Below are 26,556 nucleotides of genomic sequence, written 5' to 3'. Positions count from 1 at the left end.
ATTCTTTGGAGTGGGCACAGTCTGTGTGGTCCCTGCTCTCCCTTCTGCTGGAAAAGTACAGTGCGCTGGCCGGGCGCAGGAGCCGATATAACCCGGCACCAACCCGCGCGCATCCCAATGAGGGGGGAGGGGCCCACGGACACTCCGCTCTGCAAATACTCCTTTATTAAGACATAAATATAAAGCTGAACAGGAAAGGAGCAATGACAGGGTAAACCATGCCAGTACTGATCTGTACGGATGATCTTACGATGCTTGAACATCTGGTTCTGCTGCTGGCTTCCATAAAATCATCTTTAAAAGCTACTCGGGTTATATCTCCATCAGCTGTTCGGTGCCCACAATGACTTCATTAACATGTTTGGCTGAAAAGAGAGAGGGAGGAAAAGAAGAGCAATTGAGTTTTGCAGCAGAGCTTCAGAGCTTGCATTTTTCAAATCTGCAACTTTAAAACAAATGAGAAAAGCAGATTCTGGAGAACTCAAACAGAGATTTGCTGAACTCCAATGTCTCTCTGACAGTATCCCACACACATGGTGAAAGCCTAAACAACTGACTAAACACCAGGAGATTTCTCTAATGAGAGTTTTCACATGTATGTGTCACTAATAAACAAGAGAGGCCCTACGGAAGTCACAGCTGCTACTGACAGGTGTACACCTAGGTCAAGGCAAGGAACCATCAACATCTAACATGGAGATTAGACATAAAATCAAAGATCAGTAATCCGCCCTGGCCCTAAAGAGCACTGTCTACCCCAAACTCTTTGGATGCTGGGGGGAAAAGGGCTGCTCAGCACCAGGGGCCCATCACCGAGGCAGTGTGAGATCCTCTCAGCAATCTCAACTCAGCCCTGGCAGCTTAAAAACATGAGGTTTTTTGTGTTTTATTTTATTTTATTTTCTTTTTTTTTTTTTTTTTTTAAATTTAAACCTGACCCTCCTGTGGAGCAAATTTGTTGGAGGGGCAATTTCTGCAAGGTCATTCTTTTGCCTGTTCCCAGGAGCTTTGCACAGCCCCAGTGGACACATTAATGTGCCAGTCCCTGCCCCAGCACTGTTAATGCACTGTACTGAAAGAGCCTTCCCTTTAAAATGCAAAAGCAGCTTGTCAGGGAAGGACTGCAAATAAAGGATCTAAAGCCAAAATAATAAAAACACGCAACTGAAAGCCCAGTGCCTAAAAAACCCAAGCTGTGGCCTCAGAGCATGACACAAAGCTGGTGTGCTCTAAGTGGGTGTCCTCAGGGTACTGTGGGGGAGGTGGTGAATCTAAACCACCCTCCAGGAGCTGGACACCTATTCAGGTGGAGCTCAGGTGCTGTGTCCCACGCCCCCAGGCTCTTCATCTTACCTCCTGCAATTAGGAATAACAATTGTCTCTGGAGCCTGGGATAAAGTGTCAAGGCCTGTGAGGGGCTGGGATACACCAATGAAGGCTCTGGTGTCTCCCACACCTTACACAGCAGTGGGGGTAGATAGCCAAGGATGATTGAAATGATGAGTTGCATTTTATTTACCTGCCTAAAACTCCTCCCCTCAGGGGAGTGGATCTTGCAAGATCATTGCAAAACAACAAATATGCCACCTTTGGCTAAAGGAAGAAATTCCTGGCAATCCCCAAAGTGGCTGGGCCAACACGGTGCTTCTCTTGGTTTAAAATTCAAGATACAACCTTTGTACTGTGCAAATCATTGCTCCAGTAAAGGTTTGATCAAATTGTACTCTATAAACTCAACCCCACAATCATATGGATCATATGCAATTTTCTCAGCGTGAGGGACAGAATGAGTGAGCCACACCACTTGCTTTCAGAGACCCTTTGTGAAGGCTAAAATAAGGAGACCAAGGGGCTGCCTCTCTCCTGCAGCATCAGATTGAGACATTTAGCTCTTTGCTCAGGGTATTTATTGTAAAGTGGTAATTAGTCCTGGAGCCTCACATTAACATCCTGGAGCTCAATCTCCAGCACTTTGGGCAGGATGAGCAGAGGTGGATGCAATGCTCAGGAAAATGAGGGGCTGACTGTACAAGTGCCAAGTGCAAGCATGATGTAGGTAGCACCACACAACTTCTCCAGGACAGCTCTTGCCAATAGCCCCAAGTCCAGCCTTCAGCGCTTCTCTCCTCCCGTCCTGGACCCCACACAGCCTTGCCAAGGTACCTCAAATCCAACCTGCAGCATTTCTTGCTATAACATTCCTCACCCCCAACAACTTTCCCAATATATCTCAACAGGCCCTGTAGCAACTCCTGTGACTCCATTCCTGAACCTCCTCCAAGCAGACTATCTATCATGTTGATTTCTATGATGTGAATAAGACCCTGGCTACTATCCAGTGAGAGTAATTATATTATGCCTCTGCAGATTAAACATGCCTTCATCTAGGCTTATAGAGAGCCATGTCAATTTACAGTTCTATATATAGGTTATCTGTAGCAATACTTTTTAATAAGGAACTTCTTGCTTCATTTCAGACAGCATCCTCCACGGTCCTAAATGTGCAGAGCTGGGATGGGTCCTGTCACATACCTTGCTGCAGAGGTGGTACAGACTATTTGTATTTTGCACTGACATGCTTGCAGCAGCCTTATGATGTCTTGTATTTTACACCTGATGAATTCAAAATGTTTTTTGAGAATGGGTGAGTAAGAGCATTCCTGTTTTACAGATGGGGAAACTGAGGCAGCAGTGAGTTTAGGGAGCTTAAGCAGCCAAAGCTGCATGGGAAATTGGAGCCTGCATTCCCTCATCTCTCACCCCTCTGCCTGTTTCATCTCTTCCTTGATCCCTGTGGCCCAGATTCCCCAAGCAGGCACACAAAGTGGTCACTGCTACCTCAGACTCATATGAAACTACCAAACCGATTTCTTCTTGTAAAGGCTTAAAGAAAACACATGAATCTGCCTGTCTAAAATCTGCGAGAAAGTTTTTAAGCGACAAAGGGAATGGTTTTGCTAGAAACAAAGCCCCATTCCGCACCCCAAGGGGATGTGGTAGGCAGATAAGGATTCACCCTGCTTCCCTCTTCCATTCCCAAAGCTCTTCTTGAGGAGCGAAGGGAATTCAGACTCCAGTGTGTGTGCCAGAGAGCTGAGCTGGGGATAGTGTTTCATTATCAGAGGTGGATGCCAGTTGCCAGTGGCTCTGGCTGGTACCAGCAAGCTCAGTTCCCGCAGAAACTCTGCCTGAAACTCTGGGGGAGGAGGGAGAAGTACCTCACATGCTTTGCTGTTCAGCTCCCTTTCTCCTTCCCCAGCTCCCCATTACGGATTTCTTACCAGGCTGCCTTTTATCTGACACTGGCGGGGTTACAGATGCATTCAGCCCAGAGAAAGAGAAGAAGACAGATTAGAGAAAGGACTTTGAGAAAGCCTTAAGAGTTGGACTCTTCAGCCTTAAATCATGTTCAACTACATCTTCTCAGATTGGGAGCATCTGGTGCTAAGCAAATCCAGAGCTGATCAACACATTCAACCTCCTGATTAACACTTTGCTTCAACTTGCTGACGCAGCCCAGCCTGAAGTCTGCCTGGGTGCTTGAACCGAGTGTCCACGGAGACTTTACTGAGAGTAAATCAAAAACCTGTCACTCGTTATATACGCGTTCCTGCTTGGGAAGACATTTGTTTACACATACTGTACACTAGCCCCTTAAAAACATACGCACAAGGCGAGCTAGAGAGCAGAGCAGCTTTTGGTGCTCAGCTAAAAACAAATTGTAATGCAAATAAACAGAGGGGCGGAAATGACTGCGCAGCCCAGCATAAACCCCACCGGCAGGCTGGGGGCCGGGGACCCAGCGCTCCCCAGCCTTCCTGGCAGGTTCCTGCCAAGCCACTCACAGAAAGGGGATGCCGGAGCATTCCTTTAAAAGCCATGTGAAAGCATCTCCTTGTTGTTTGCTCAATTAGCCCCAGACAGATTGCTGCTGCTGCTGCTGGTGGCAACGCTGGGTTGTAAAGGAGGAGGGGAAGGAGGGGAAAGGGAGGAAAAAAAAAAGAGAGGAAAAAAAAGGGTTAGGGCCTAGGCCCAGGACCACCACGAAGTTTCAGCCCTCAGGGGCTCCAGAAAACGTTCAGTTTACTCACTCAATTACATACACTGTTTTATAAACCCTTTAAAATAAAATAGAAAACAGTCCCTGGCACAGAATTACTGCTCTATTATACAGCAGTGATGAAAGCCACTGCTGTGTATTTGCTCTCTTTAAAGCAAGAGATAGTTTAACTTAAAAAACTAGGTGGGGGGGAGGGGTGGCTGCAGAAACGCATGCACGAAAACACGCTGTGGGTGGTTCCCACCACATTCACCCAGGACAGAAAGGATCAGAGAGTGGGAGAGAAGAGCAACTTGTCTCTGCAGTGATGGTTGGCTCTGGAAAAGCAGCCAGGTTGGGGGGGGGAGAGGAACTAAAGGGGCTTAAAGGGATGGGAAGCAGCTGAAGCTTGACTTTGGGAGGCTGGAGGGTGTTTTAAATTACACGTACAGATAAAGAAAGGAAGCAGGTGATGGGGGCTGATTTGTTTGTGTTTACAAAGCAGTGGGACTTTCCAGTCAAGGCCTGTTCTCTCCTCAGCCAAGCCTTACTTAGATGATCACTGGAGACCAGTGTGACCACACTGTGGCCCCAAAGGCCAGGCGTGTCTCACAATTTCTTCCAAGTGCCAGGTCAGCCCCAGTGTGCAGGCATCAGTTCAGCCCATGGGTCCCCAGCAACGATGATCCCCATAAGGTGAGTGCTCCAGCTGCTCCCAGGATTCCTTTATGCAGGGAATGAGGGATGTGCAGCTCACCCCAGGGGGTTGGTGGCAGCCTCAGGCAGATCAGTTCTGGCCCACAGCTGGGGCCTCCAGCCCACAGAACAGACAGGCAGCAGGGATCTTACTTCTGCCTTACATCCAGCAACCACCAGTTCTCAGTGCTGGTAGCCCCGTGGTTGAGCTGAGGATTTTTTCATAGTTCAACCAGAATTAACCCCTTTGCTCTCAATCCTTCTGGGGACTAGATGTGTCTTGAGAGTGTGAAGGTAAGAGTGAGTCAGTGCCCACTGAGAGATGACTTTACTGTGGCTTGGAGCAGATAGATTGACAGAGTGAAAGAAGAGGACAGAGATGTACAGGGTAAGTGATCACACAGGGTCTTAGAAGAAAAGTTAGTAAAGGGAAAAGGAGACCCAGAGCTCGGGATGCACCTAAGATAGCAAGCTCCTTGGGAAGGGGGACATGCTTGAGTTTATAGAGTACAATTTGATCATACTGGGACAGAGTCCTAGCAAAGTGTGTGAGAAGGGACTGGATTACATCCATCAGTGCTCCCATGGCTATCACTCCCTCACAGCAAATGCAAGCAGGGATCTCAAAAACATCTGTCTACATCTTAACTTCCTGATATGATGGCAGAGGTGCCATATTTGCTTGGAGCACTGGACACAAGCCCTTGTCCTTTCTCAGCATCCATTGGGGTGTTCTTCCTGGCTCTTCCATGTGCCTGAGCTCTACCAGAGCAGCAGTAGTTATTTTCTCTGCGTGGAGCATGTAAAAATATTTCCACAAGGTTATGAACTGCTGCCTTCTGGGTAGACTTCAATATCAGCATGCTGTGAATGTGGCAGCACATTTAACCCGCTCACTCAGGAAGCCTGAACTTCCCTGGCTGGGAATGACAGTATGCACAAGTGTGGCAGTCCCCAGCAGCAGAAGGGAGGCCAAAGCATCGCTGGATGGATATTCTAAGGAAGTTTTGCGCCACTGCTAAGGCCAGAACTCATAAACCATTTTTATACAACTTGGAAAGGAGGCTTATTAGGATTAGTTAGCAGTATAGTCACTGCATAGTCACTGCAACAAAAATGTCAACTATTTAAGAGATGCCTGTTTTAACTGCCAACAATATCTTTGTCACGGGCATTCAGTAGTTAAACTACTTTAGGGAGAAATCTTACCAATCTCTCAGTTTTGCTATAAATTCACACCATTCCTACATCACCTCCAGCTCATTTTGCACCCCTGTGCACAATAGACATGTGTGCACTGTTTAGTCTGTGTCTGTTCTTCATGAGCTTTCCTAACTCCCATCTGCACAGCAGCATGCCTTCTGATCCCAACCCTGTGTCGTGCTAAGTGTTTTCAGTTCCTGAAGACTGCACCAGGAGGTACTCAGCATCTTGCAAGAGCAGATGCTCGCCCTTACTTGAATGCAGTGAGAGCATCAGAAAGTCTCTTGGTTCCTTTCTGTCCCCATCCTGTTAAATCTTGGCTCATGTGAAGCCTCCTCACAAGTAGGGAACCATTCACATGTGGAAGTTTCATAAAATGTACCTGCCTTCAGAGGATGACATTAGAGAAAAATGTGCTCTTTGGCCCTCATTAAAATAAAACAATCTTATTCTGTTTCATTGAGAAGTCCTGGGACTCCAAGCTTGGAACAGGACTTGGAAAATGATTGGAAACGGGAGCCAGTCCTTACTGGATATGTGCCTTTTTCTCTTCTTGTGAGAAACCACACAGTTTTGGCTATGTGATAAGCCTTTGAAAAAAATCTGAAGTTTGCACATGTTCTCAGGAGGACAGCTAAAAGCTCCAGAGACTGCAGTGAGCACTCTTGACCACAGAAGTGCAGGAATAACGCTACGCTTCCTCCCAGCTGTATGGACCAGGGGAGCACTTGGCACAGAACCACCACCCCCCTGTGCCCCGTACAGCCTGCCTGGGCATGAGAGAAAGGGATGAAATCCAACTGAAAGCAGTCAGGGAATGAATGCTAGATGAAAAAAGGAACATGGGACTGGCAATAGCAGCTATGGTCAGATCAGAGGAGGTGTCAGGTGGGTGTCTGGGAATAACCAAGTAAGAGAGAAAAACATAAGTCTCTATGGGAGAAACACTAGGAGAAAAGCTAAAGAGAAGGCTAGGATTGGGATGAGCCTGGTGCTGAGACAGAGCCATAGTGGAGAGCTGTGAAACAGGAATGAGGATCAGGTAGGATACAGATGTAGTTGGAGCCCCATGTCTGATGCTGGAAATAAATATGTAAATAAAACATCCCTGCCTCAATGACAACAGAGATGAAAGCAAGGGATAAGGTAGTGAATTTTACACCAATTTTCCTAGTTTTATACTTTGCATGAATGTTTACTGTCTCTGCTCCTGGTGTTGCTTTGAAGAAAGGTTAGGCCACTGTACCTTGAAGAAAGGTTAGGCTGCTTTACCATACATGCTTGTTCCTGGCTAACTGGTAGCAGATGTACAACACTCTCCCTGCTGAATCTGGCCGAGAGACTCCTTTGGGAGCTGTACTTAGTGACTCCAGGCTCATCTGACTCCTTGACTGGCCCATCACCAGCACTCCCTCTCTCTAGTCCTACTTCACTGAGCACATGCTGCTTTTGAGCTCCTCTTTAAAACCAAGTTTATCAAAAAGGCTGCAGTGTGCTCTTAAGAACTGTCTTCAAAACAGTGATTGAATGCTCTGTGCAATGATGTTCTTTCAGAATGCTGTCTGCCATTTCCTATTCCTCCAAGAATTACTGCCTTTTTCTTGGGTACCAACATGTTTTTCAAACTGCTACCTGGTGAGGTAGCTTTCACAAAGCCCATCTGTTAATTCTCTGCTAGCAAATTCCTTTAAGTATCAAAGAGGAAGGAAAGTGGATGCTTCCAAGGCATGGTAATAAAAGCAGTAGGAGAATAGCAGGGCTCTCAGGAGGCACGGCTTGCAAATCCAGAAGTTAAATAAAACTCCATACCCTGACTTCAACAGAGACATTTAAAAATAATGCCTCTGGCCAGTGCTGCGACAGGGTGGAAGTCAATGCAGGACTGGGATGACACTGCTGACAGTTACCTGCACTCCTGGGTCTCCAATTTTCTTTTTAGTTTGAAAGTACCAGGTTGCCTCTGATCTACCCCTGTAACCAGTGGTGGAGTGTTCCCTCTATTTAGGTGTCAAGAGATTTGCCAAGCCCATTATTAAGTGATGAGGTCTCCCACCATGTCCCCAGGGAGATTATCCCACAGCCTACCAGACCACATCGTTAGGAAAATGCTCCAGATAGCCAACCTAAATTGTGTTTAATTCAATCCCATTACTCCCAGCTGTACCATTTGGACCACCCTTAACATACCCATATTATTCTGCAGAAGGAGAAGGATGAGAGCTGGTTTAAGTTACGTTTGCCTGTCATTTGTGGTAGCTGTTCTCCTGCCATCCTCCTTGCATGGGACTGGAATTCATTTTATGAAAGGAGGTCAGTGCACCACTGGCTCAAAGAGCTCTTGTACCCCAAGCTGCCTGGGCAGTGTGGCCAGGTCTCATATGGTAGAGCAGGGAGCATACAGCCAGTTCTGCAGCAAAGTCAACTGCGGGATCTGCTTGGGGCTCAGTAGGATGATTCAGGGATATTTCTACCTTTGATGAATCCTGGCTGATGTTCTGGAATAAAGGACTGCTATATTTTTATTTTTTTAATGTTTCTGGGAAGGTGTATGGAGTTTTGCTGAGGAGGTTTCTACTCCCAGAAACTGGAATGTGTAACTCCCAGACTAGGGTCAGCAGCCAGCAGCTACTGCTTATGTCTGCTGAAGGGTGATCAGCTTGCAAGAAAAGGTGGCTCCTACCCAAGAGAACGAGGTTTTTTCTCTACCTGGCCGTGGAAGCTCAAGTTTGAAGAAGGAAAAGTTACCAAACAGAAAAACACAGCCAAAGTCTTGATGAAGGGTGTAATATGGAAACAGATTTACAGGGCCACACCAAAAGCTTGGCACAAGATAGAGGAAGTCTTGGGCAGGGGAAAGGAAGTCATGACATGCTTTCACAGTGAAAAAGAGAAGACCCAGTCTACTATGGGATCAGTCAAGGTCAGAAGAGACATGCTGGGCTGGAAAGACTCCATGGTGCAGGAAGTAAGTCATGAACTTCACAGACAGATCCCAGACCACCAAGGCAAACCTGACCCTCAGCCCAAAGAAATTCTAGAATGGTTAGGAAACTGAGGCAGGAAAATGAACTGAGGCTTTACTATTTTTTCTTGCTCAGCATAATGGTGTATTTATAATCTACCTGAATATGTCTCTAGAAATGTCAATCATACATTACTTAACAGCCTCTAGTTAACCCAAGAAGCGGGTTTAAACTTTGGGGAGGGGAGCAGTAGACTCTCAAGAAAAGGCAAATGATCCATGGGTACAGCTCTGTTATTCTCCCTGGAAATACATCTACAAACCCTAAAAAATATTCAGACAAGGATGACAAGGACAATCAAGAAGAAAGACTAGTCTTCATACTACAATCAACCAGACTAGGATGTCCACCCTGGAAGATACTTCTAAGTGGTTGTGATCAAGTCAAAGGGGGATATTTCTGTCTGGTATCATCTACCAAAGAAATCAAATATATTCTGTTTCCTAAAATATTAGCTAAATCTATACCCTGTGTCCTCATAGTTCACACTGCAGGTTAACAACCAAACATACCCCAATTCACCTCTCCTGGTGATTCATGCAGATGTGTAGATGCAGCACTTAGGGACATGCTTTAATGGTAGACTTGGCAGCGTTAGGTTTATGGTTAGACTTGATGATATGAAAAGGACTTTTCCAACCTAAATGATTCTATGACAGAGGGCAATGAACCCCACAAAGGACACCAATTCAGACTGGTGTGACGGGCAAAGCTGTGAGTAGACACAGCTATACAGAGACCGAGACCACAGTGAACTCACTGTGTCACCTACAGTATCAGAGACTTGCAACTGCAAGATCAATACTTTGTTTTCATGAGTCCTTTGTACTGTGAGTTTCAATTTAAGGAAAATTTGTCATATGCGAAGCTGACAACAGGTTATGCTATACTACATTAAGTTCAAACCCTGCTCTGCATCCAGACACTTAGAACTGGGAATCCACCCACAAAGACAAAGCAAGCAAATAAATCCTGATCTGACTAAATAACTTCACATGAAGCCTGCAAAGGAACTCACTTTTGTCCTCGGTCTACACACTGGAGCAAGGATCTGCCAAACCCTAACCATAAATATTCATTAAAAAGCCTCTGCTTGGGATGCAGTCACTGAAACAGCCATTTCCTGCCCATTATCTCTTAGGGCAGGAAATCAACAGTTCCACTCATGCGGTTACCACCGAGCCCTCACCACCACGAGCACTCCCACTGGACAGCTGAACTTTGTATAAATGAGGGCCACGTAGCTGTATCCTTTCTGAAGCCCCAAAATAGTAGTTCATGGTAGTAAAGCAGATCTGAATGTTGCTCCCCTTGTACTTCATATTGAGCACAGCAGGTCCTAATATGATGTTCCACTTCGAGCTTTCCCTTGGAGCAAAGTGAACACACTGGCACTGTGGGTTGGGAGCATCCACAGAGAAGGATGTTTGTGTGCTCAGTAAATTTGCTTGCTTTGCTCCTGTCACTGACAAAGATTACTAGTCAAAATAATGGCTCCTTCTGCTGAGGACAACCTCAGGCTGATCCAATTGTGGTCTCTGGGAAAAGACTGTCTCAGCACCCAATCTTGCTCTTTATAAGAACAACAGAGCTTTGCTGCCAACTTCAGAGGAGCAAACCACTGAACTTCTGCCAAGAAGCTGTACTTTCCATGAAAAAAAGTCCTGATATTTTAGGACATCCCACTGTAGAACTGCCACAGTTTACTATCACTTCATGAAGAAGCAGGAGTAAAATCTCATGGAAAAAGTTCTGAAAATGATGACAAATGCACAGTAAATACAGCTTTTGTACTTACCTTTGGTTTCCAGCCTCTGATCACTTCCAATCAAACAGTCCTTGATGTCTGCACCCTTCTCTATTACAGCATTATGACAAATAACACTGCCCTGAAGACAGCACCTACAACATAAACACAAGCAAAGCAGGAAAATAATTTAAATGACAGATACAAAACAAAGGTATCCACTGGAATATCTGATGACTCTGTGACATGATCCTGTAAGTAGGTTCAGTTCAGCTCCTTTCTCAAAAACTCCATTCTTCTCTTAATCCTCACACCCAGTTGCTGGAAAAACTTAAATGCCAGGTGTCAGATTGGCTTTGCAAAAAAGAGTTTGCAGCTTTACCTCCTGCTAGAACAGCTTTCCTCTACATTTCCTCAACAGAATAAATACTTAACTGAATAAATAAAGACTTGGGACCTGGATCAAGTCTTGGATTTTCCACAGACAGTCTGGGTAACTGCAGGGGTGGCTTCTCTGCTCAACTCCCCAGCTAAGAACAGGAGCAGAAGCATAGTCTTTCTCTGCAAATTTTGCTGAGCAGTTTTATGCATTCCAACCTGCCAGGCACGAAGAAAAGGTGGAGAGAAGGGGCAGATCAATAGCTCAGCTGGTTGGCTTTGTTCATGTTACATTCAAGCACCCAAACATGATTATTCTGCAGTACTAAACCAATGAAACCTACACTACCTGCCTTGGGTATCTTCATGTTCATGTTGCCTTTGACATCACTAACTCTGAAATGCTACACAGGATAGAACTTTAGCAAAAAGCCACCTTATTCCAAAATGCATTTGAATCTGCAATAATCAGCTTTCAAATCTGCCAGTCCTGTCCAGAGAGGAAAGGAGTTCAGAGTCCAACTGCGGGGTTTGTAACTTCTCCGCTGAGAGCTTCTGAGTTACTGCATTTCTCTGAGCCCCTTCTTCCAGTAAGTTGGAACTTGTCAATCTTAACTAGTATCTGTGATGTGTCCTGAAATGCTATTCCCTCAGCATGATGTGTCGGGTTAAATAGCATTAAATGTAACTTCTTTCAAAGTTCCAGAGAAGAAAATAGCTGTGAATCAAATGATTTCTTTCCTTATTTTCACATGTGCAAAGGTAGATAGGAGTTACTGAAGGGCAGAAAATACAGCTAAGATGTATCTAAAAATACTAACACTCATCAAAACCAGCTGATTGGGAAGAGGGTATAAGCGAGATCTATAACCCAGCAGAGATGCAGGTAATCTGCTCCCCCTAGATAACCCAATATTAATCCTACTGTGAACCACAGCATCTCATCTGCTTCCCAGTATTTCTGTCAATATTAATTACAACAACTGTCAATATTATCAGTCCAACAACTGATCTCTGTCAAAACCAGAAGTTTTTGGCTTCAATGACCTTCTGCACAGTGAGCTGCACAGTTTAATGACTTGCAGCCATTCCGCACCTTGGTTAGGGGCACCACCACTACTCTCTACACTAGTGAAGAATGGCTGCAGTGCACCATCAAGCTGGCTTGTGGACAGAACTGTCATTCTGGAGTCTGAATTAATAGAGCAGTTTTGGTATCGGGTCAAAGCCCTGAGCCTCAATTCTGTATTCAATGGAGCAGTAGTCAGCTGAGGTCCTCAGAAGTGTGAAACATCGATCCTCACTCCAGACCGCTGATCCCAAAATTAATTAATAGTATTTTCCTGTTCACACAACACTATTATCTAGAACAAAGAATTTATCATTAAACATATTACAACTCTGTTGCTTGTGTGAGTCAGAGCAGAAACCATCTGCCCCACAAAACCACCATTAATTCTGCAGGAGTAAAAGCAATAAAACTGGACTTCAGTTGCAGTGGTTCACAGTTACAACCCCCCGTGAACAGACTGTCCCCTCTGAACAATTATTCTTTTAAGTCACTTAAACTCCCCCTCTGCTGACCTATAAGGAGGCAATATGAGCAATTATTCTACAAGCAACCAGCTCAGGTTGCTTTGGCATGGTTTTTACTAACATGTTAATAAGATAAAAAGCGGCAAAGATACACAGCAGACCCCTGCCTGTCTTTGCTCTCATACTGTCAAGATCTGCTTCCTTCCTAATAGCCTCGTGTGCCCACACAGCGGCTCAGGCCATCTCCTGTGCAACAGCAGCTGCTGAGAGCAAGAGCAACTTGGCATTTCTGCTGGGCTAGGGAAGGGATCACTGGAAGCAGGACTGCCCACTGCTGCCATCCTGACTTAGCTTAGGACTAGCGAAGGGAATGGGAGAAGTTGCTCATTTCCCACTGAAATGGCTCCTATCCAAAACGTGTACTCCAGCATACCTCCTCCTCTGTTGCTTTGAGCCAGTCAGATGAAAGCTTTCCCCTGCAAACTTTCAGGTTCCCACCATCTATCACTACTCCTGAGCATGAGAGCAGCTGTGAGTGCACTACACCTCTCAGCATTATCCTCATGCAGGAGGATATTCCCCAATAGAGAGGGGATTTAAGCTGTTGGTCTGAAGTTCAGGCTGGAGAATACTGCATGTGTGTTCAGAGCCTACTTGAGCATTGGCTTTCAACTCCCCGAGAAAGAATAGCATTGTAACCAAGAAACTGCTGATGACATTAACATCAAAGATAATGGGGGTTCCTGCCAAACCATTTTTTGGGAGGGACAGGCCAGGGAACCAAGATGAACTTGTCTGTGCCAGGTGCTTGCAAATCAACCCTTCCCTGGTGCCAGGGTAAAACAAAACCCAAGAACTCCACCACCCCAGGAGTTTCTTAAAACTTATAAACCCAACCAACTGCAGAAGTTTTAAAGCCATACTCAATGCTCAGATTACCCCAATCACACAAACCAGCAGCAAATCCGGCTTTTATTGCTCAAGTGGAACAAAACTTCAAGAGATAAAAACACAATTTGTGGGTGTTCCCTTCACCCGCTGACAGATGTAACACAGCCATTTTGAAACCACTTGTAAATGCCTTTTTTCTTAAAAAAAAAAAAAAAGTTATAAAGCCTGCCAAGAGAAGTATTTTGTGTGTTTATTTAATTTTTACTATTTTTTTCAAGTTGAAGAGTAAGGAATAAACTTTTATTCTCTTAGAGGGTAAATATCAGAACTCAGGGCACTGCTGTAGTCTCCTTGGCTAAACTGCCACCACAGTTCCTGCCTTCCACAACAATTAGGTGCTATAAGCCCTCAAAGGTGCTCTGACAGCATCCAGCTTCATCAGCTCTGGTGCGTGTGCACATATGCACACATTGATGTACTGCTTTATAATGCAAACCATATTTATTTTTTCCCCTGAAAACGTAGTATATTTTTAAACTTTTCAGCACGGTGAAAACGGATATCTCCTGACCTTAAAATCCAAAGAGCATGTTCAAACCCACAAGAGGAACTAATTTGGGGCATTTGATTTACGGCTGAAATTTCAATTTGAATTTGTTTTAAGCGTAATCACAAACTGAAAGTCTGGCAGCTGGGTGTTTTTCAGAAAATAAATAAAAATATTCAGTGTACATCTGCATTCTAGAGAGAGCATTTTACAAGCCTAGTCCTGTAGTGGGAACAGATGTAGCTAAAGCATTAATTTGTTCTACAGGTACAACGTGTAAATGGGAGCATATGAGAGAGTGTGTGCCTACGTCTGTGTCTGTGTGTCCGCTACGTGCCTGCATCTGAGAGACAGAGCCCGACTTTGGGGTGGGTTTTTTTGAAAGTGAGAGAACAAGAGCAAAAGGAGTAGTGGCCAAGGAGGCATGGGGGGATTACAAGGATTTAGGTCTTTAAACTGCAGACCACCTAACAAGATCACTCTGAAATGCCACTAATTTCAGTTAAGGCCACAGACCTCCCTTCCTCTGCCCTCCCTCTCTCCCCCATTGTAAACAACTAATCCCAGCAGAAAACAACAGAGAGCAAAATGTACACACATTCTGCAACATTCCAGGTCCTTCTTTATCTTTTATTTATTTTTCTAAAAGGTCAGCGTATGTATGGAGGGAGGGGGGAGGGGAAGAAAGCCAAAAAAACCTCAAGTCCATCTCTTGTGTGGGCTTGAAGGAAGCTGGGAGAAAGCAAAGTCCAAGAGCACACAATATGGAGCTTTTATAGCACAGCAATTCCTGGACTCAGCTTACTTTCTCCTCCCTCTATTTGTGGCAAAGTCACATAGCTTTAAACCAAAGGACAGGGTGGTCGATTACATCTGAAAGAAATGTAAAGAATTGGGAAAGAATTCCATCTCCTGTCGAAATTATAAATAAGGAAGTATTAATCCCAGAGACAGGCTGATTTATGCGGCCCTGGAACTGCTGACTTTCAGCCCAAGTATCGGTCTATAAATCAAACTCTTAAATCAAGTGTGTCAATTGCTGCAGCACTGTGATTCTCGGGCAAAGCAAGGCACCTACCACTGAAAGCAGGAAGATTGCCAGGGGACTGAGGTGCCGTACCCTTCTTAATTTTCTGAAGTGTAAATCTGAGATCAAACATCTTTTGGGGAACGGGAAATCAAAATACGCAGCACTCAGCACACCGGGAGCAGGCAGCAGGAGTCCAAGACACAACCCCCTAATTACAGGCTACCCACTGATTATTTAGGACTCTGTGATTAAAGTGATGAACGCTCCTGGGAGAAAGGGGCTTAAGTAACTGAGGTCAAGACCTCAACTGCAGCTCTCGCCCTGGTTGTGCAAGCTTAGGAAGGTATGAATGTCACAGGTTTGCCTTACAGCAAATCTCCTGAAATGCCAATGGAAGTTATCCAGGCCTGGTACTTTAATCCAATTGTGCCAAATAATCTCTGTTGGGCAGCAAAGCAAATGAGGTGTCTATAATGCAATGCTTAAAACTGTAGACTCACAAGAAAGAAAGCCTGGAGCACAAAGCCTAGGACAGCCTGTCGGTACCGCTCTGCCGTGCCAAGCAGTCGGGTCTCGTGCGCCTCCAGATGAGCTACGGAGCGGAGAGACTGACGCGGGAGTTAAAAGCAAAGGGTGACGTGCCTCAGCAGCTACTTTGCTGACTGAGGGGTAACAGATGTGAATTCCCCTGGGAGCAACATCCCCTTCTGCCCTGACCAAGGAGATAACAGCCACCACAGGCACCTCAAGAACGCTAAGACGTGGCAAGGAGTCAGGGAGAGTTCTAACACCTACCAGCAACCCCTGAAGGAATCCCCTGCTAGCTAGTGAGCTGGTGGCTGGGACTCATGATCACAGGGGTGAGGCACAAAGACCATGGAAAGAGAGGGGAGAGGCAAAAACACTAATGTAGAACTTGGGAACCTGAAACGTTGCCTCTGCCAACATGCTTTACACACCAATACATTTTTACACCAACACACTTTTACACACAAACACAAGAACTCTGGGCACTATGAATCTCATGTTATACATTCAAGCAAATACCAAAGCCTACAATAGATGCCAGCAGTACATGCTATAATTTATAGATATATTTCAAAGCAAGCATTCGTAAGTGAATTTGGCCTTTGATCTCCTGTTTTTCCCCTTGGGGGTAACAAAATCATTCTACCCCTCAAAATTCTTCGCCCGTCTCTGAGGGTGTTTTCACTAAGGAACTTGTTTCATGTCTATTTTCTAGCCAAGCTCATCACTGTGGTATGGCTCCTTTACACTTCTTCCCCACACCCTAAACATTTTGCATTACATATTGCATATACTTGCCAGCACTCGTATTTTCCAGTGAAAGTTCAACTGACCTTAAAGGATTGCCTCAAACATACCTTAATGTGTTTTATTAAGTGAAACTTTGGGTGCGGGGGGAGGTCGCCAGGAAGGTCATGCCTCACCTCCGAAATTCAGTTACATCCAGCTCATCTTGGAACAAATTGGTGGCCTTTTATGCAGCTGCAAGCTCAGGGCTGCACAGTTTGGCAAAAGAATGCTGCAAGGAGTTTACACTGGGAAACCTCACGCACAGGAAAACTGACCACCCTCTGGATTCTCTTTTGCAGAGTGGGAAGTGTGGGCCAGGTCCTACATGATTTTACAGACACTTCACTGATGGCCAGGAAAAGCTACTTGTGTCTATGTGAAGGAAACAAAGCAGGAAAATTATATGTTCACTACCACCTCTAGGTTTGCTTCACTTTCCCACTAGCTCACACAGACTGAGCAAGCTAACAGGCACAGAAAAAGGACACCTTCTCTGAGGTTTTTGAAGCACCGGTCTGGGTCGAGAGCTGTGGCCCTTCATAAGACATTATTGGTTAAGTCAGTTTCCATATCATGTTAGCTAGGTTGACATGGAAAAGGTTTTTGTAGATGTCACCCTTACAACTGAACCCGGCTTCTTAGATCCAAGCTGAACTTGTTCAACCCTTGTCTCCTCAGGAACTTAAGAGGCACAATGTGATAATTTCTTTGTCTTCCATACCCAGGTGGGAGAAGATTTTAAAGAGCACCAGAGACATTCACACCCAGATTCCCACCAAAATCCAACAGCAATCAGCTGTTTGAAAAATCTCCATTCTCTTCGATTAGACCCATGTGGTTAGCAGGAGACAGAAGCTTATTTATAGCTCTGAAGTCAGACATAACCTTGTCCCCCTGAAGCAGCAGAATGAGAGGAGATATTTTAAAATGCCACTTTTCAGGGCTCATCTGTGCTTTAAGTTCAACATTTGATGTACAAGATGTTTGGAAAACTGGGATGAGCTCCCTGCACTATCAGGGAAACATCTGTATCTGAGATTAAAGAACAGGTGATTTATTTAAGACAGACTGATGTACCAGGAAGCTAGCCAGAAGAAATTTTTTTTTTTGAGGAGCTGCTAGTAATAATGTTTCAGACACAAGATAACAGGTATTATATGAGAAATTTCCTCAATCCATTAGATACAGTAGAATCTTCAGTTGAAAGTAATTGAAAACCAGTTCTGCAAGTAACTCCACTATTTCCTACTTACTAGTTTCCTACTTTGCACTTTCTTCCTCAATTTATCTTCCTGAAAGGAAATCTTGCTGGCCAGAGTTTGTCTCTATTCAGTATCTTACATAGCATGTGCAGTGAATTAAATAGTAAAATGAAAATTGTAATTCCTGATCCAAAAATGTTCACAGTTTAAAACCAAGAGGTGTGACAGAAAGGAAAGAACTGCTACACAATCAAGAGAAATAAGACCCCTTTTTACAGGGAGGGACTACAATACATATAGTTTTCTTCATGAATTTAATTTTTATCCATATCCATTATATACTATATCCATATATTTAAGATGAGCATGTACTTTTTCTGAATGAAGCTCTCACTTTTCATGTGCTTTCTGCAATATCTATTCTAAACTCTTTCTTCTTTCTAGGGAGGCAGGGAGTCAATTGGTAGTGCGAGATAAAGTGTCCAGGAGACAACAGCCATCTTAAAAAATGGTTCAAGATACAAAATGCTTGGGAATTTCAGCATAAGCAGATCTTTATTTTCAGCTTTGCAAGCTATGGTGCTGGAAACAACTTCACCTCCTCACTCCTTTTCATGAGGTTAGGTACTGTAAAATATGTTGCCTAGGCAATAGGATTATTCCTTTGCACTGCCACTGTCCAAGGGGACAAAGACTACTTATGTAATGAAACCCTACAAAGACTCAATTCCACCCTGGTTTTAATTACAACTTTCTTCAAACCACCGACTGTTTCTATGTCAGGTGCTGATTTGGCACTATTGAGGAAACAACCAATAAACTTCACAATCAATCTGCAGTTAGTAGTCAATCCAGCTCACCCTGCTTGTTGTTTTCTTCCTTTGTATGTTTTCTCATACAAAGTAGCAATAAATTGAAGACATGTGGTAAACGAGAGTAGCCTTAACTAGTCACATGTGGTCTCTCTCCAGTCCCCTCACTGAGCAGAATTACAACATCTGTCCATCTGCTTTCACGCAGGTAGCCAGAACACCTTTAACAAAATCCAGTGCATAACTTACTGTCTTCACATGACTGAAGAAGGATGATGCTAGTTTTGCCTGACAAAACATTTCCGGTGCCAGTTCTTTCTTCACATATCTGGGTACTTTAGTCCTTCATACTAATTTTTTCTCCAGCCTATTCCTTCTGCCCAGGGAGTGAGAACCCCAAGGTTTACCACATCTTCCTGTGGCACTCTTCTAACTCTCCTTCTGTCCTCAACACTCACATCACCTCCCTGCAGCTTGTAACTCGAAGCCTTTGGTGTCACCTCCCTTGCATTCCAAGTTTCCTGATGCTGCAACACTTTGCAATTTGCTGGCATCACAGTGCAGCCTGACCCAAAACATATCTGCCTTTTTAACCCCTTCCCTTTCCAAAAGATGACCTTAGCTGTGTGTCACATGGAGAACTTCAATAGTTCAGTTTAGTTCAGTTCTTTTGGGTAGAATGTTTGTATGTGATTCCAACAACATGCTGCAAACTTTACAAGCAAAGATATGAGGCTATTGTTCAATGATTCCTTCCCCTGCACAAACTCAATAACCTTAGTCACACCTGCAACCCTACTCTTACAGATCCTGAACCAACTGCCCACTGCACCAAAGCTATCTGGTAAATATCTGCTGCAAACTCCTTTCTGGAGGGAACTCTCTCCTTTTCCCATTGCTAAGCCTGGTTTGGGATACAGTTTTTCTGGTAAAATTACAGGTGAGACGGGTTTAGCTTCCTTGGTTTCTCTGTGAAGATATAGTATTTTTGTGCTGTGGAGGTGAAACTGGAAGCAAATCTTGGGCATTTGCTTTCTCTAATAATCAGAACAGCCTATTTATGATTTCCATAAAAACATCATTTGAAGCAGAATGCTTTCCTGTATTTCTTTGGAAAAAAAAAAAACCAGCAAAATACTTCATTTCAGACTATATCTACTACCAGGGTCCTTACGGTACTGACTACCACCATGTCAACAAGACCTTTTCAAAGCATGGCTTATGGCAGACTCAGTATTTATCTGAGCTTTTCATTCTTGCCTTCTCAACTAACCTCTAAGTAGTCCAAAGACCAGATTTTTTTTCCCTACTAAACAGCCCCTTCCCCTGAATCTTTACCAGGGAAACATTAATTTTCCACGACCAAGGAAAAAGGATATAATGTGCACATAAAATGGCCAAGCTCCTTCCCGTAAGTGCATACACTGGGATAGTTTTACTAACAAACAAGAGATTTCGAAATATTTATCTGCAGGGATGGAATAAAGGATTCAACATGTTTTTCCTGTTAATATTATTTGTAATGCTCAGAGCGCTTCAGCACAAGGTCCTGTATGACCAGAGCAATTAGATGTTCCTGCTGCCAGAAGGTAGCAAACTAAGTAAAACAACAAGACTGGTAAAAATAAAGCCAGCGTTTGATAAAAACCAACAATGCAACTGCTGACTGCTAAAACAAAAGCCAGAACAGGAACCAGAAACTAAATGAATCCATCTATATCTAAGTCTCATTTCAAAACAGCTAAGTGTGCCTAAGTCTACCAAATGAAACAACATTCTAGAACCATAGAGTAATTTGGGCTGGAAGGGACCTCTAAAGGCTATGTAGTCCACACCCTCTTAAATGAGCAGGCACATCTTAAGCTAGACCAGGTTGATCAGGGCCCCATTCAGCCTGGCTTTGAACATTTCCAGGGATGGGGCAGTCATAGCTTCTCTGGGCAACTTGTGCAAATGCCTAAAAACCTCTACATTAAACAATTTCTTCCTTATATCTAGTCTATATTTTTTTAGTTTAGAGCCACTAGTCCTTGTCCTGTTGCAGCAGGCCAGGCTGAAGTTTGTAAGCATCAATCTTATAAGCCCCCTTTAAGTTCTGAAAGGTCACAATGAGGTGTCCCTGGAGCCTTCTCTTCTGACCAACCCCAACTCTTTCATTCTTCACAGGAGAAGTGCTTCAGCCCTCTGATCAGTATTATGTCTGATCAGATGTATTATGGTCCATAAAGTTGAAAGGCGTGGGAAGAGAGACTGACAGTGAAGAATGAGGCAAAAAAAGTGGTTGAGTACCTCAGCCTTCTCCTCATCTGCTGTGACCAGCTTGCCAGCCATGCTTATCAGGGGGTTAAATCTACTAGCCATTACTTTTCTTTTGCCAAATGGCACAATCCCCTGGGCAACCAAGCTTCAGTCAAGCCTGTGGGTGTTACATGTGGTCCCTTTGCAAGAGAGCTACAAGGAGGGGACTCCTGCGTCAAAGATGCAGCAATCCAAGGACCCTCTTGTGCTGCCACCTCTGACGAAAACAGAGCAAAGAGAAGGGACAGTCCTGAGCCACTACAGAGACTAAGGACACACAGAGCTACTGCAGGAACATCCACACAGACAAGGTTTTCAAGCAACCTATGATTTTAACTCAATTAGTAGATTTTTTCCAACTATGTAACTCAGTGCAGTCGTTTGTCACTGAGCTCTAGGGAGCCATCCAGAGGGAAAAAAAGTAGTGTTTTGCCACTGCAGCCTGCCACCTGGGCAGCCAGCATCTCTCAGCACTTGTGCTGTTGTATAAATTACATCCCTCCCAGCTTGGTCAAGTATGTCCATCATTCAGCACATATGTAATCTTTGCTATTTTATTGTCTCATTGATGGAAGAATTAGCTGCACAGTGGGAAACACGTTAAGAAAGGACTACCAATTATTTTGCCCTGTTACTAACTTCTTTAATCCCCTGTAATCTCTTCTAAGGGGGGGATTCATATCTACTCAAATCACTTCACAGGAGACATATATAATGTAATAGAAGCCCTATACACCAAAGCAAACAAACTCAGCTTCTGGTACTCCAGAGTATCAAATGCACCAGCCGTTGCTGGAGGACAAGTCATAATTTGCAAACAGTATGCAATGGACTGTCCAAACTAACCCCAGTTACTCGATCCATTCAGTTAGGAAAGTTATCATCACATAGGCCATGACCTCTGATCCTCCAGCAACGAGGCAACCACTGCCTAATAAGAGATACCTGGTTTTGTTCTAAGCACCTTGTGGTGTTCCCACCTACACAGCAAGAATTTATCCATTTCAGAAGCTGGTATTAAATACCAGCTGTGAGGTTATTCAAAAGCTTTCTTCTGGTTTGGAGATATAATTTTGTATAATCTTGATGCTGCAGGAATTACAGCACAGGATCCTCAATCACATTATAGGAGAACTACCAAGAGAAAAACATTTTAAATTTTGGTTTTGGTGAGTTTTGTTTGTTTGTTTGTTTTGCTTTTCTATATTGACATCGTGAACTGAAGCTGCTGATCACTTTTGCAGCTGAGATGGGGAAAAAAAAGAAAGATGCAACCCAGAGAAGCTAGAGGTCATGGAAGAGGCAAGGGAAATACCAAGGCAGTACCATGTAGCTCTGGATAAATGAACTTAGAATGCAGAGCAATTTTTGCATTTGGTTGTTCCCAGTATCCCAACTTTAAAAGAAAAAAATTATCTCATCTTTCTTTCTTCTGAGTTATCAATACATCTTTGTCTTTTCCATAATAAGTGTCCTACTGCAGTCCTCTCAGCCTAATGCTTTAAGCTGGTGTTACTGCAATGAACACTCCTGAGAATGGCCTTCAGTTACCACTCACATTTGGCTTGGGCATTATTATAGTAGACCATTAGTCTGGTTGAGCCGCTCATGTCAGTATAAAAATGTATATTCTTTAAATGACACAGTTTTTATCCACTTCTCAATGCAATTTCAGAAGTTTCTAATATACAATACCTTAGTTGGCAAAACTGCCTAACTTGTAGGACATCTGCTGTGCAACATAAAAATCAATTAGATCTGTCAAGGCACTTTATTATGCTCATTTTGACCCATATCAGCCAACACATATTGACTTTCCAATTAAAGATGAAGACATTTTCTGAAGCTGGGATTAGATAAAGCCTGAGCTGTTTTAGAGACACTTGGCAGAAGAGGCGTTTATAAGGAGTTGTCCACTGTGGACAGTTTAAAGCAAAATCACATATAATTTATCCACCTGTTGCAAATGGATCCATCAACACGAGTAAGAATGATTAGCATTTTAACAAAAATCCATCAGATTTAACCAAAGTAATGAAAGAGAGTCAAAATACATTTAAAAATACATAGAAATCCTTCACTGCAAGGAAGGCTTCTTTCAATAAAACTCAGCAGCTAGAGTATTTCTGTTTCTCACTACCTGTGTGTGCATGACTTCATGCCCCTCTAATCTTAAGACTTATCATGATGCAATAAGAAATAATTTATCAGCTCATTATCTGTGCAGATCTACATAATATTAATTAGAGTATGCTTTGCAATAAAGATCCAGGGTCTGTAGTCTTAATTCCAGCTGGAGAGGAATAATTACAAATTTGACTCCAGTGCATTAGCATGCAGTAACCATAGAGCAGCTAAAGGGGGTAAAACCCCTGGGACTGTGAAGTTTTTCACTCTTTGGTGCCTATATTGTTTTCACCAAGAGTGACTAAGGATCACATTGTTTTCTAGAATTCACAAAAATGTTACCCCAAAAGTCAGTTTATCTCTCTTAAAAGTAATATATCACCAACTTTACAATGCCTGTGGAATTTTGTGAAATGCTTAATATAACAGCTCTGGGATCGATGTAGGATTTAGAGCACTACTAAATGCCAATACAGACAAACATAACATGATTTGGGACTCTTCATAAAAAACAGTGCTATTTATACACTTGGCTGCCTCTGCAATTTAATGGTAGAGCTGCTGACCTCATATGCAAAACCATACCATTTTGATTGTGGCATCAATTCATTAACCAAAATGACAGAGGGTCTCATGATCAAATGAGAGAGGTTCCTCTACTTTTTATGACAGTAGTGCTTGTGATACAGCCATACTCGATCCATCTGTGATTGAACTGGAAACCAGCTATATTCTATACTCAATGGAATTCTGATTTATGATGTGCTTGAAATTACTGTGGATTTCTATTAAAGACAAACACTTTGTGGTAAGGTACCATACTTACCTGTAATTTAGTTATGTAACAGTAGTATCCTCCACAGACCCCACATCCTTTGGGGTTTTATGTTTTTCAGATATGCAACTTTCAGAGCCAACTTGGCATTTTTTTAGAGTTTGGCCTTTTTCCTGAGGCCCTAAGCAAACCTCAAGCCATGAAGGAGCAGAGAATTTATACAGGTCTGCACAGACTCAATCAGCAGTTTCCTTTCCACTGACATCCACAGGAAGCCAGCATGTATGGAAAGCTGGGGGCATGCAGACATCAACAATTACAGACAGGCCACTTTTCCCACATTTGGAAATGTACAGCTCAAGGCTAACTATTTAGTCAATGTCTTTAGTGCATGAGAAACCTCTACTGGTTGGCAGATTTTCTCTTTGAAAAGTCTATTAATTTATTCTATTACTCAGCATAGGCAATGGTAAAGTAAAGGCTGCAGGATGACAAAAAAAGGGCCAAAGAAAATGACATTTTAGGTGAAGCTGTAATGTTCAAAAGTGAGAAGAATATTTCTAGCTGGCAAGCATATCACTTTAAAATATGCTTTGTGCCTCAAATATTTTAGGGATACTCACTGATCCAGCCACTAAAATAACACTTGGAAGAATGACACACAAGTTCATAGAGACTCATACATCCACTTAACTAACTTACACATTCTGAAGATGACAGGGTCTACTGTAAAAAGAAGACATTTATGTTCCAAGACTCTTGTTAGTTCATTTCACTTGTGCACTTCTGGACTGCTTATAGAGACTTATTTATGACTTGGTCCTTGGAAAGACACCCCAGGTATCATCTCTTCTGGCTGAAGATTCTTTACAGGACAAAAATTACTGACTCAGGATCTATCTAGAAAAAGAAACTGCAAATTTAGGGAACAAAGGTACAAAAAGGTAACCTACCCTTCCTCAATTGTAACAGAATTCATGATGATACAGTTTGTTATCTTAACTTTGTCTTTTATGGTACACATGCTGCCGATGATGGAGTGTTTGATGGATGTCTTCTCTCCTATTTGTGTGGATGGCCCAATGATACTGTCTGACCCAACCTAGGGAAGAAAAGAACAGAAACTAGCAAAAGCACATGGAGCTCTCTGATATGTGTTCTCCATACACCTCCCCCAAAGCACGTCTCAAGCACTCATCAATAGAGTTTACCCTGCTCTACCCTGAGGGATCCTTGGCAGGGCCCAACCCATAGGCAGACAGACAGTCTTCCCAAGGTCTGTTAGCTTGGTAAAACTTCTAAAAAAATCCAGTGGGTCTGGCTCTGTAGGCTTCATGCAGAAAGGTAAGCACAGTAGGCACGTTCCTGCTGGTACTCACTGGTTTCACTCAGGTTTGCCCTCTGAGACCTGTTAAAGGGAGGCTCGAAGCTGGCATTCAACCAAAACACATTAGCAAGAAGCAAAGCTAAAATACTGATCCTTTCTGGGTTTGGTGTCCTTAGGGAGGCAAACTGCTCAACTACCAGGAACTGCCATTAGGGAACAAGAGGCTGCAGTGTCTGACTTGGGAGTAAGATAGACTTTTTACCAAACATTTTAAAAGAGAGAGACTGAAAGGCAGGAACCCATGGGTGAGCCTACAGAAGACTCTGGGCTGCATCACCTATGTTCCACCATTCCACTCTTCAGAACTTGGCTTCACTTCCAACAATGGGACTGAATTTTAGCTGGCAGTTCTTGAAACAAAGGGGTTGCAGACTACTGAAAGAACAGAGATGGAAAAAGACAACACTTACCATGCCTCTATCAGTGATCTGTGCAGACCCATGAACCAATGACTCTTCCAGGCCCAGATTAAGCAGTAATTTGGGAACCTACATGAAAAAACCCACATCACAAATTAACATGATAGTGCTGTACCCACAAGTTACATAAACAGCTCAAAGATGGCTTTGGTTTCCATTGCACAAGTATGTTTGCCATAAACATTTTAACCTATGGGAAAAGGCAGGTCACTGCATTTCAAATGTCCACCAGCTATGTGTGATTTATCATCTCCCACTTTTGTAAAGGAGACAGGTACAGTGCTACCACAGTACACTACATGTCTCCTATTAACTCGGCTTCCCACCTGTTGAGAAGCAGAGGATCAGCAGCAGCAAGCTGGTTCCAGCTGAGCACAGTGACATACTGTATGTTACAATGTCCAGCATGTGCCATTCCTAATGCAGCTCAGCTTGTTTTACACTGTCCAGTAAAGCAAAGGAGGGAAGCAAGTAATAACAAATATAAAACAGTAAACTGACATAAAAAGATGACTGTGTCCAGCCCACTCCATAAGATAGTACTCAGAGGCATGGGCAACAAAATTGTATTTCAGATGTTTAAGTAGAAAGAAACTAAAGTTGATCAAGTGGCTATTCCAGATGATGGAAGGCTGCACAAAAAAAGGCTCTCAACAGGGAGAAGGCAGGTGTCAGATAAGCAGACAGAGCAGCAGTGGTAATAAAGAGAGACACAGCCCATGAGGTAGCCAAGAACAAATCCGTGGAGAGCAATTCTGAACTGGATCCTGAAAGGAAGGGGAGCTAGCATTGTAGGACATGGGATACCACTCCATCATTCCTCTTTCTGTGGGTGAAAGAGCAGCCTGAGGCATTTTGCATCTCCTGGCTGAAGCCAAGGTCACACAGCACAGAAGTGATGACAGAAGGGATGGGGATGTCAGGAGAGGTGGGAGCATTGCAGCAATGCACAGACACAGTGCTACACAGTTACTGACAGGGGTGATGTCTCTTGGTAGGACAGAGAGACAGGGATGCATGAGGGCTAAGAGGTCTGTGTCACAGCAAATTGTAGGGCTGAATGAGAGGCAGCATGTGCTGGGGCTGGGGTGGAGCTCTGCACATGCTGCTTGGCCATCCAGGATGTGGG

General features: G+C 43.6%; 1 protein-coding gene across 1 annotated transcript in view; it reads right to left on the bottom strand.

Moving 5' to 3' along the window:
* Window positions 1-148: 148 nt before the first annotated feature.
* Window positions 149-26,556, bottom strand: part of EIF2B3 (eukaryotic translation initiation factor 2B subunit gamma) — a 103,970-nt gene continuing 77,562 nt past the window's right edge. Inside the window, exons 8-11 of the mRNA XM_059853942.1 lie at window positions 25,419-25,496; window positions 24,575-24,723; window positions 10,760-10,863; window positions 149-365 (exon numbers count right to left, since the gene is read on the bottom strand). Coding sequence (XP_059709925.1) covers window positions 313-365; window positions 10,760-10,863; window positions 24,575-24,723; window positions 25,419-25,496 — 384 coding nt within the window. The 3' untranslated portion in view covers window positions 149-312. The remainder of the gene's footprint in view (window positions 366-10,759; window positions 10,864-24,574; window positions 24,724-25,418; window positions 25,497-26,556) is intronic.

This window comes from Haemorhous mexicanus, chromosome 9 (genome assembly GCF_027477595.1).
Source record: "Haemorhous mexicanus isolate bHaeMex1 chromosome 9, bHaeMex1.pri, whole genome shotgun sequence".
In the NCBI taxonomy this organism is placed as follows: domain Eukaryota; kingdom Metazoa; phylum Chordata; class Aves; order Passeriformes; family Fringillidae; genus Haemorhous; species Haemorhous mexicanus.
Note: the sequence above shows the minus strand (reverse complement) of the source record. Positions and strands in the feature narration are given on the sequence as shown.